Source organism: Suncus etruscus, chromosome 11, assembly GCF_024139225.1.
Source record: "Suncus etruscus isolate mSunEtr1 chromosome 11, mSunEtr1.pri.cur, whole genome shotgun sequence".
NCBI lineage: Eukaryota > Metazoa > Chordata > Mammalia > Eulipotyphla > Soricidae > Suncus > Suncus etruscus.
This window is the reverse complement of record NC_064858.1, coordinates 73,974,258-73,986,036: the sequence shown is the minus strand read 5'-3', so window position 1 is coordinate 73,986,036 and position 11,779 is coordinate 73,974,258. Positions and strand designations below refer to the sequence as shown.

Below are 11,779 nucleotides of genomic sequence, written 5' to 3'. Positions count from 1 at the left end.
ATATGGTCCCCCCAAGCCAGGGGCGATTTCTGAGCACATAGCCAGAGTAACCCCTGAGCGTCAAACGGGTGTGGCCCAAAAACAAAAAAAAAAACAAAAAAAAAAAACAAAAAAAAAAAAAAAAAGAAAATTTGAGGCCAGAGAGATAGCATGGAGCCAGGAGTAAACCCGAGCACTGCAACTGCCGGATGTGACCCAAAAATCAAAAAAAAAAAAAAAAGAAATTTTCTGGGGGCCTGAGAGATAGCATGAAGGTAATGTGTTTGTTTTACATGCAGCAGGTCAGTGGTTCAAATCCCGGCATCCCTATATGGTCCCCTGAGCCTGCCAGAAGTGATTTCTGAGCATAGAGCCAGGAGGAACCCCTGAGTGCTTGCTGGATGTGACCCAAAAACAAAAACAAAAAAGAAAAAAAAAAGTCTGGGGCCATATGTGACCCGAAAACAAAAACAAGAAAAGATATACTTACATTTCTTCAGGCAGATAGACTTCCTGATCAATTTGAACATCAGCATCATTTTTGGGTGGCAATTTTGTACATAGGAATTGCTTTCTGCACAGAAGCCTGGAAAAACAGAAAACAATGGCAGGTTAGTAGAAACTGTGAAAAGGCTTGCTTTTTCCAATGATCAAATTATATAAGCAAGAGGGACCGGAGAGAGACAGCATGAAGGTAGGGCATTTGCCTTGCATACAGAAGGATTGTCATTCGAATCCCGGCATCCCATGGTGGTTTCCCTGAGCCTGCCTGGTGCAATTTCTGGAGCATAGAGCCAGGAGTATCTCCTGAGCACTGCGGGTGGTGACCTTAACCCCCCCCCCAAAAAAAAAAAAACAACCTATACAAGTAAGAATATATTCCTGTTTGTAGAATCACTATATATACTGGCAAGAATATCCCGGCATCCCATATGATCCCCCCGAGCCTGCCAGGAGCGATTTCTGAGCAGACAGCCAGGAGTAACCCCTGAGCACTGTCGGGGTATGGCCCCAAAACAAAACAAAACAAACAAAAAAAAAGATGGAGCTACCATGGTAAAATTGGATAGTAGTTCTTCAAAAAAAATTAAACAAAAGGACTGTGGAGATGACTCAAAGAACTAGAGCTATGTTTTGCTTGTGAGAGCCCAGGGCTTAATTCCAGCACCTAAGAATCACTGACCACCACTGGGTGTGTCCTAAAAAACAGGTGTGGGGGAAGACATAGTATAGGACCTCGATGGCGAACCTATGGTACTCGTGCCAGTGAGCTTGCACTTGGGAAGGTCTGCAATTAAGATATCTGGCATGTGCCACATAGTTTTTAGATACTAAAATCTCGTTATTAATTGACATGCTGGCACTTTTGAGGAAATTCTTTGGTTTTGTGCGGCAGTTTGGGCACACAGGCTCAAAAAGGTTAACCATCACTGGTATAGGAGATATGGTATAAGCCCCAAACCCAAATCCCTAGCATTGAATTAAAGTCCCCTAAATTGCTAGAATTGACCTCTGAGCATAGAGCTAGGTGTGGTCCCTGATCATTGCCAGGTACATCACTCCCAACAACGACAAAGTATGAAGGAACTGGGTGGGAAAGGAAAAGAGGCTGTGGAAATTGGTGGAGGCATCTTGAAACCCTGGCTGGAGGGAACTATGCAACTATAAAATGACTTTAATCATACTGTAAACTATGAAACCTCAATCAAAACAATAAATGAATCCCAAAAATACATTGCATTTTGGCAGTGAACAAAAAGCAATATAGAGGACCGAAGCGGTGGCGCAGGTGGTAGGGGCATTAGCCTTGCATGCACTAATCTAGGACGAACCATGGTTCAATCCCCTGGGTGTCCCATAACGGTCGCCCTGAGCCAGGAGTGATTTCTGAGTGCATAGCCAGGAGGAACCCCTGAGCACCACCAGGTATGGTCCAAAACAAAACAAAAAAACAAAACAGTATAAATAGACATTGATAATAATGCTGTGCACCTAAAAGCTTATATATATTTTTCTTTTTGTTATTTTGGGGCCACAACGGTGATGATCAGGGGTTCCTCAGAAGTCGCTCCTGGCTTGGGGACCATATGGGGACACTGGGGATTGAACCCATGTCTGGGTCAGGTGCGTGCAAAGCAGATGCAAAACTGCTGTGCTATCGCTCTGGCCCCAAACTTACATATATTATTTTTTAAATCAGTGCTACTTTAATAAATAATCATAAGTTAATAAACAAAAAATAAACTAATGTTTACCCTGATAAATAATGGGCATGTATTTTTTAAGCTCAGGGGTTACCACCTGGCTTAGTCCTAGCAGTATTTAAGGATGTCGACCATATGGGATGCCAGGGACAGAAATGAGGTCGGGCCCAAACTCCCTATCTCTCTGGCATTATCCTTGGCTCTGCACTCAGGACTTATTCCGATGGTGTTCCAGGGACCATATGTAGTACCCAGGATTCAAACCACAGTAGCTGCATGCAAGTCAAGTACTTTGGAGATGAAACAATAGTACACTGGGTAGGATGTTGCCTTGTATGTGGCCAATCCCAAGCACAATATGATCCTTATCAGAAGTGATCCCTTAGCACAGAGCCAGGAGTAACTTACATATCACAGGGTATGGTTCTAAAACAAAACAATACATCAAAAAAGGCAAGTACCTTATGTGTTGTACTCTCTCCAGGCCCACTAAGGAACACTGACTACCTACAATTATTATATTCATTCAAGCTTCATAGTTGAGCTGTTATCTACTAGAAAATTCATTTCATTCCTAACATTTTGATAGGGGTCTTGGGGTTTCTTTTCTGATTTTTGGCCACATCAGCTGTGCTCAGAGGCTTCTCAAGGCAATACCTGAGGGGACCTTGAGGCAACAGGGGTCTAGCCCAGGTATCCCATATGAAAAAGTGTTTTTGTTTTTCATTTGGAGGAAAATTTTAGCCACACCCAGTGGTGACCAGGGTCTGTTCCTGGCTCTGTTCCAGGGTCTGTTCCTGTGCTGGGGTCTAAGGCAGTCCTGGGAATTAGGAAACATACTTTATACTGATCTCCTTTACTCTCTTTCTCTAGCTCTTTGAATTATCTCCCTGACCCAACATTTTTATGTTTAAAAAGAAAGATTACTTCTGTAAACTTTTTACCTTTACCAGAGGGAAATCCTGTTTTCGGCAACGTACAATCATTCGGGGTTCTAACAACTGGTACAAACCCTGTAAAACACAATCAGATGCATTCAGTACCAAATATAATACCATTTGTTAAAAAATAAAGCAACAGGGCCCGGAGAGATAGCACAACGGCGTTTGGCTTGCAAGCAGCCGATCCAAGACCAAAGGTGATTTGGTTCGAATCCCGGTGTCCCCATATGGTCCCCCGTGCCTGCCAGGAGCAATTTCTGAGCAGACAGCCAGGAGTAACCCCTGAGTGCACCTCCGGTGTGGCCCAAAAAACCAAAAAAATAAAAAAATAAAATAATAATAATAATAATAAAGCAAACAGCGGGCTGGAGCAATAGCAAAATGGTAGGGTATTTGCATTGCACATTGCTGACCCGTTTGATTCCCAGCAACCCCTATGGTCCCTTGAGTCCGCCAAGAGCGATTTTTTTTTTTGGGTTTTTGGGCCACACCCGTTTGATGCTCAGGGGTTACTCCTGGCTATGCGCTCAGAAATCACCTCTGCTTGGGGGGACCATATGGGACACCCGGGGGATCGAACCGTGGTCCGTCCTATGCTAGCGCTTTGCAAGGCAGACACCTTACCTCTAGCGCCACCTTCCCGGCCCCCAAGAGCGATTTCTGAGCAAAGAGCCAGGAATAACCCCCTAGCACTGCTGGATGTGGCTCCCCCCCCCAAAATAAATAAAGCAACAGCAAAAATTTTTATTTACCTAGTTTGGGGACAATGAGTAAGGTACTTGCTTTGTACATGGCTGACCAGATTCAATAGTTCAATTTCTGGGACTCCACACATTTCTTTTCTTTTTTCTTTTCTTTTCTTCTTTCTTTTCTCTTTTCTTTTCCCTCCCTCCCTCCCTCCCCTCCCTCCCTCCCTCCCTCCCTCCCTCCCTCCCTCCCTCCCTTCTTTCTTTCTTTCTTTCTTTCTTTCTTTCTTTCTTTCTTCTCTTCTTCTTCTTTCTCTTTCTTCTTCTTTCTTTCTTTCTTTCCTTTCTTTCCTTTCTTTCTTTCTTTCTTTCTTTCTTTCGTTTTTGGGTCACCTCTGGCAGCACTTCAGGGGTTACTCCTGGCTCTACGCTCAGAAATTGCTCCTGGTAGGCTTGGGGGATCATATGGGCTGCTGAGATTAGAACCACCATCCTTCTGCATGTAAGGTAAATGCCCCTACCTCCATGCTATCTCTCCGATCCGTGCATATTTTCTTTTTTTGGGGGGGGGGCCACACCCATTTGATGCTCAGAGGCTACTCCTGGCTAAGCGCTCAGAAATCGCCCCTAGCCTGGGGAACAAACCGCAGTCGCTATTTTCCTTGGCTAGCCTTGCAAGGCAGACACCTTACCTCTAGCACACCACCTTCCCGGCCCCTGGTGCATATTTCTTAAACCCTGCCAGGAGTGATCTTTGTGTGCAGAGTCAAAAAAGAGTAAGCACTGAGTGTAGTAAGCATGGAGCAAAGGTTAGATACAAATTTAAGGACTTACACTTAATCAATCAAAATGTGCATAGTGTTTGGTCTGAACCCAATACCTAAAATAAGTACTTTAGGGGTAAAATCAAATTAAAAGGGTTTACAAAGCTAGAGATTTTAAACAAATTTGACCTTGGCTATGAAGGAGTAAAACCTAAACAACAAAAAAAGAGGGGTAGGGGCCAGAGCAGTAGGCACAGCAGTAGGGCGTTTGTCTTGCACACGCTGACCTTAGTAGGGACTTCAGTTCAATTTCCCTGTGTCCCATATGGTCCCCCAAGCCAGGAGAGATTTCTGAGTGCAGTCAGGACTAACCCCTGAGCATCAACCAAAAAAAAAAAAAAAAAAAAAAAAGGGGCCAGAGAGATAGCATGGAAAGTAGGGCATTTGCCTTGCAGGCAAAAGGATGATGGTTAGGGGCCGGGCGGTGGCGCTAAAGGTAAGGTGCCTGCCTTGCCTGCGCTAACCTTGGACGGACCGCGGTTCGATCCCCCGGTGTCCCATATGGTCCCCCAAGCCAGGAGCAACTTCTGAGCACATAGCCAGGAGTAAACCCCTGAGCGTTACTGGGGTGTGGCCCAAAAAAAACCAAAAAAAAAAAAAAAAAAAACCAAAAAAAAAAAACACAGCATTCACAAAGGTTTGGGGCCGGGCGGTGGCGCTAAAGGTAAGGTGCCTGCCTTACCTGTGCTAGCCTAGGACGGACCGAGGTTCGATCCCCCGGCGTCCCATCTGGTCCCCCAAGCCAGGAGCGACTTCTGAGCGCATAGCCAGGAGTAACCCCTGAGCGTCACCGGGTGTGGCCCAAAAAACCAAAAAAAAAAAAAAAAAAAAAAGGATGATGGTTAGAATCCCCGGAATCCTATATGGTCCCCTGAGCCTGCCAGGAGCGATTTCTGAGCATAGAGCCAGGAGTAACCCCTGAGTGCTGCCAGGGGTGACCCAAAAACAAAAAACAAAGAGTGGTAAAACCTGGATGATTTATTGAACCAAATATTACTATCCTCCCAGTAGTATACATATTTCTGTATGACAAGAAAGAGATAAAGATTAGAAACAGGAAAATCAGAGCTGCCCTCTCATTTATCTTGCCAATATTTTTTGTTTTGTTTTTGTGCAAATCTGGCCATGCTCAGGGCTTACTCTTGGCTCTGCACACTCAGGGATCACCCTGGTTGGCTTGGAAGACCAAACCGGGTTAGCCAGATGCAAAACAAACACTATGTGCTGTACTATTACTCTGATTAATATTTTGTCACTTTTATAAGAACTGGTATTTCTTGGCAGACCCTTCACCACCAAAACACTCTATATGCTAGTTTTGTGGGTGACATCTATAGGGAGAGCCTAGAGCTAGGCTCTGTACCTCTGTAATTCAGAAGTCCCAGCAACCATGCCCAGGATCTAGAACCTTCCGTCATTGTCCACAAGTGGCCAATGCCATCTAACTCTCAGAAGACAGGCCCAATGAGCAGGGAAAAACTCATGTCCATCAGCCTCACAGCTTATCTCACTGGGACCCTTTACAGGGTCCCCATGACAACTGCTGTCTTCATATGAACTCATCAGCCCAGGTCCACAGCTCTCCAAATTCACAGACTGTGAGGCCACTTATGCGATTGCAAGCCACCCACATAATGTTAATAATGACTTACCAATAGGAATACACCATATTCAATGTGAAATTATCATAGAAGCCACAGAGCCCAACAAACAAAACTGACAATAAAATATTCAGGGGCCAGAGAGATAGCACAGTGGTGTTTGCCTTGCAAGCAGCCAATCCAGAACCTAGGGCTGTTGATTCAAATCCCCGGTGTCTCATATGGTCCCCTATGCCTCCCAGGAGCTATTTCTGAGCAGATAGCCAGGAGTAACCCCTGAGCACTGCCGGGTATGGCCCCAAAACCAAAAAATAAATAAATTTAAAAAAAATTCAACTGGCAACAACATACAGCTTAACAGATCTTCAGACAATGAATGATTACATATGATTCCACTGCAAGATATGACAATTTTCCACAAACTTTTTTTTTTTTTTTTGGGGGGGGGGCACACCAGGCATTGCTCAGGGGTTACTTCTGGCTGTCTGCTCAAAAATAGCTCCTGGAAGGCACAGGGGACCATATGGAACACCGGGATTCAAACCAACCACCTTTGGTCCTGGATCGGCTGCTTGCAAAGCAAATGCCGCTGTGCTATCTCTCCGGGCCCAAAGATTTGGGTTTTTTTTTTTTTTTTTTTTTTGGGTGACACCTGGCAGCGCTCAGGGTTTACTCCTGGCTCTATGCTCAGAAATCACTCCTGGCAGTCTCGGGACCATATGGGATGCCGGGATTAGAACCAGCGGCCTTTTGCATGCAAGGCAAATGCTTTACCTCCATGCTATCTCTCCGGCAAATAACTTTTCTTTTTCTTTATTCTTTTGTTGTTTGTTTGTTTTTTTGGGACACACCCAGCATTGCTCAGGTGTTGCTCCTGGCTGTCTGCTCAGAAATAACTCCTGGCAGGCACGGGGGACCATGTGGGACACCGGGATTCAAACCAACCACCTTTGGTTCTGGGTCGGCTGCTTGCTCTCCGAGCCCAAATTTTCTTTTATTTTTGGAGGGGCCACACCAGGTGATGCTTAGGGGTTACTCCTGGCTATGCACTTAGAAATCGCTCTTGGCTTGGGGGACCACATGGGATGCCAGGGGACTGAACTGGGGTTTGTCCTAGGTTAGTGTGCAAGACAAAAGCCCTGCCACTTGCACCACTGCTCTGGCCCCACAAATTTTCCTTTAATAAAGTTCTTTTTTCAATAATTTCATTACCATTTAGTTGCATATATTTTATTGTAAATTATCTGTACCTGCCAAAGATACAGGTTTCAGAGGCAGGCTTCAGGAAGGTTGGGAAACTGATGACAAGGGTGGAGGGTATGTAATACTGATAGTGGAGTTGCTGCTGAAATACCCAATTGCAAAAAATAAGTATATCATGAACAATTCTGTAAATCACAGTATTAAAATAATTTCATTAAAAAAAAAAAAAAAAAGGGGCCGGGCGGTGGCGCTGGAGGTAAGGTGCCTGCCTTACCTGCGCTAGCCTAGGAGACGGACCGCGGTTCGATCCCCCGGCGTCCCATATGGTCCCCCAAGCCAGGAGCGACTTCTGAGCGCATAGCCAGGAGTAACCCCTGAGCGTTACCGGGTGTGGCATTAAAAAGAACTTTTGGGGCCGGGCGGTGGCGCTCGAGGTAAGGTGCCTGCCTTACCTGCGCTAGCCTAGGAGACGGACCGCGGTTCGATCCCCCGGCGTCCCATATGGTCCCCCAAGCCAGGAGCGACTTCTGAGCGCATAGCCAGGAGTAACCCCTGAGCGTTACCGGGTGTGGCCCAAAAACCAAAAAAAAAAAAAAAAAAAGAACTGAGCCAGAGAGATAGCACAGGGATGTTTGCCTTGCAAGTAGCCGATCCAGGACCTAACGTGGTTGGTTCGAATCCCGGTGTCCCACATGGTCCCCCATGCCTGCCAGGAGCAATTTCTGAGCAGATAGCCAGGAGTAACCCCTGAGCATGCCGGGTGTGGCTCAAAAACAAAACAAATAAATAAATAAATAACTGATAGATCTGATACGGAACATACCTGGAGGACCAGTCCATCCAACAGCACTTGGTACCTGGTCGTATCTTTTGCCACCTTGCTCAGTCTTTGTTTCGCTTCAGCCAGTAGGTCCTACAAAGAACAGAAATAACTGTTATATATCTAGGTAGTCAGCTCAGAACTCACGTAGGGATGATCCTAGCTCATGCCCAATCATACACATGTCACACAGTCTGAGACATGAAGACAAACCAGTTGCTTATACATGGACACAAAACGTATACACAGGGGATTTGTGTAAACACACACACACACACACACACACATACACACACACACACACACACAATACCACATAGTCCCAGAGAAAATCAGTTCAGAAACCTAATTTGTTACTTTGTGAACTACCCTGGAAAGATCTATATGACCAGAGATTTGAAAAAAAACCTACATCTTGATTCCTTTTGGGATGTTTTTGGGTTTTTTTGGGGATCACGCCTGGCTGCACTGAGCTCTGAGCTTAAGGAATTTGGTACCAGAGATTGAAACAGGGTCAGTTAATTGTAAGGCAAGCACCTAAGCAGTGGTATGTATTCTCTGCTCATGCAACATAATGCCTTTTTTTTTTTTTTTTTTTTTTTTTTTTTGGTTTTTGGGCCACACCCGGTAACGCTCAGGGGGTTACTCCTGGCTATGCGCTCAGAAGTTGCTCCTGGCTTGGGGGACCATATGGGACGCCGGGGGATCGAACCTCGGTCCGTCTCCTAGGCTAGCGCAGGTAAGGCAGGCACCTTACCTCCAGCGCCACCGCCCGGCCCCTCCTTTTTTATTTTTATTATTATTTTTTTTAGCTTTTTGGTCACACTCAGCAATGCTCAGGGGTACTCTTGGCTCTGCACTCAGAAATTACTCCTAACAGTACTTGGGAGACCATATAGGATATGTGAGGGATTGAACACAGGTTGGCCAGGTACAAGCCATATGCCCTATCCCCTGTGCTATCGCTCTGGCCCACTGATGCCTTTTTTTTTTAATCACACAAACTTTTTTTTTTTTTTTTTTTTGGTTTTTGGGCCACACCCTGTGACGCTCAGGGGTTACTCCTGGCTATGCGCTCAGAAGTTGCTCCTGGCTTCTTGGGGGACCATATGGGACGCCGGGGGATCGAACCGCGGTCCATCCTAGGCTAGCGCAGGCAAGGCAGGCACCTTACCTCCAGCGCCACCGCCCGGCCCCTAATCACACAAACTTTACCAAAGGAAAAAACTTCAATGCCTTTCATTGAAAGTAAGTAACATTCTTTACCCTTGTGTTGATATTAATTTTGATATATTTGGTTCCAATATTAATTCTCCCCTACCATTCTAATTTCTCTAGTACCTACCACCTTCATATATAAGAGACTCTTACATTCTAGTAAATTAAAGGACCTCTAAAAAAAGACAAAGAGACATGAATCTCACTCTTCTCTTGTGGGCGACCGAGCACCCCACATGATCAAAGGAACTCTGAATGAATTTTCCACCGCCTGCCTGATTCAAGCCACAAAAGTTTGCATAGCCCCGAGCCAACAAGAAACTCTGCAAATAAATTTAGCTCAGCACACAGAATCTGGCTTAACCAGATTCCTTAACCCTTCCATGGAACCTGTTTTTGTGTCTGCTCTCAAGCATATAGTTATAGATATGTTTCTGTAAAGTTTATATTGTGATCCTTATTGCTTGCACAAAAGATAGATCTAAATGGAAAATAGGCTAAACAAAAAATTGTATTTGCGTAAATATCAATTAGCTATTTCTTTAAGAATTTGCTTCCCCTCCCCCCATCCTGCCAGGTTCCTCCTTATCCTTCCCCCCATCAAAATGTGCTCCCATTGGTTAAAATTGTTGTACTTGTACAAATCTAATTGGTTTATGTTTCAATCCTATGTTACTACTCCTCCCACTGGAGCAGGGCATAAAAACCCTGCTCTCCCCTCAATAAATCTCTCGACTGGCATACGTCACCCTGAGCGTTTTACTAACTTCTACACCTTAATTTTTTAGGTGTTCACAAAAGAGCTTAACACTTGCAAATTATTTGTAGTTGCCTTCTGCCTTCTGTCCTGGTTGAGAGAAAACTGATGGCCGGAATTCTCTCCCAGTAAAGGGCAGGAGCGGAGGCAATTACATTCTCTTTCTTTTTTTGTTTTTGGGCTATACCTGGCAGCACTCAGCGGTTTCTCCTGGCTCTGAGCTCAGAAATCACTCATGGCAGGTTTGGAGGACCGTACGGGATGCTGAGGATTGAACCCAGGCTGGCCAAGTGCAAGGCAAACACCCTGTCTGCTGTGATATCACTTTAGCCCCTCACATTTTTTTTTTTTTTTTGGTTTTTGGGTCACACCCGGCAGTGCTCAGGGGTTATTCCTGGCTCCAGGCTCAGAAATTGCTCCTGGCAGGCACGGGGGACCATATGGGACGCCGGGATTCGAACCGATGACCTCCTGCATGAAAGGCAAACGCCTTACCTCCATGCTATCTCTCAGGCCCCAACCCCTCACTTTTTTTGAGGGGAGTTTTGAGCTGCACTAGGCAGTGCTTTGGGGCAACTCCTACTTAATGCTTGGGGGTTGCTTAGTGGCAGTGTTAGGAGACCAAGTGATTTCAGGGATTAGACCAGAACCTTCTGCATGTAAAGCAAATGCTCTAGTCCATTGAGCTCTCTCTCCAACCCCTCTTTTTTATATTTATTATAACATCTAGCATAGTGATTTTCTGGTCAAATATTTTCTCCCTACAAAACTAATCAACACCCTAGTAAGCTAATATAGATTATTGAATTCTCAATAATATGCCAATGAAGAAAAATAATTTTATAATTAGTAGGAAACACTCACTGTAATGAGGTCATCTCTTGCTCTGAGGACTTTGAGCCTTGCTTGATTCATCAAATTGGACATTTGGCTACAAAAGGCATAAAAAAATAGTATTAGTAAACATAAAATAAAAAAAATACCTGGGGATTGGAGAGATAGCACAGTGGTAGGGCATTTGCTTGTACATGCCCAACCCAGGATGGATCCAGGTTCAATTTCCAGGATCCCATATGGTCCCCAAAGCTTGCCAAGGGTGGTTTCTGACAAATTTCTGAGTGCCGCTGGGTGTGGCCTTCAAAACAAAACAAACAAGCAAAAAAATCTGTAGACAAAAGTAAAATTTAAAGAAAAGTATATACTAAAAAAAAGGGGGGGGAGGGCCGGGCGGTGGCGCTGGAGGTAAGGTGCCTGCCTTACCTGCGCTAGCCTAGGAGACGGACCGCGGTTCGATCCCCCGGCGTCCCATATGGTCCCCCAAGCCAGGAGCGACTTCTGAGCGCATAGCCAGGAGTAACCCCTGAGCGTTACCGGGTGTGGCCCAAAAACCAAAAAAAAAAAAAAAAAAAAACAGACAAAAAATGAGAAAAGAAGAAAAAAAAAAAAAGAAAAAAAAAAAAAAAAGGGGGGGGGCAGAGAGGTGGCGCTGAAGGTAAGGCGTCTGCCTTGCAAGCACTAGCATAGGACTGACCGCAGTTCGATCGAT

General features: G+C 45.1%; 1 protein-coding gene across 1 annotated transcript in view; it reads right to left on the bottom strand.

The window, feature by feature from the left end:
* Window positions 1–465: 465 nt before the first annotated feature.
* ATP6V1E1 (ATPase H+ transporting V1 subunit E1) overlaps window positions 466–11,779 on the bottom strand; it is a 32,645-nt gene continuing 21,331 nt past the window's right edge. The window contains 5 exon segments of the mRNA XM_049782957.1: window positions 466–522; window positions 524–565; window positions 3,128–3,196; window positions 8,262–8,351; window positions 11,098–11,164. Coding sequence (XP_049638914.1) covers window positions 466–522; window positions 524–565; window positions 3,128–3,196; window positions 8,262–8,351; window positions 11,098–11,164 — 325 coding nt within the window.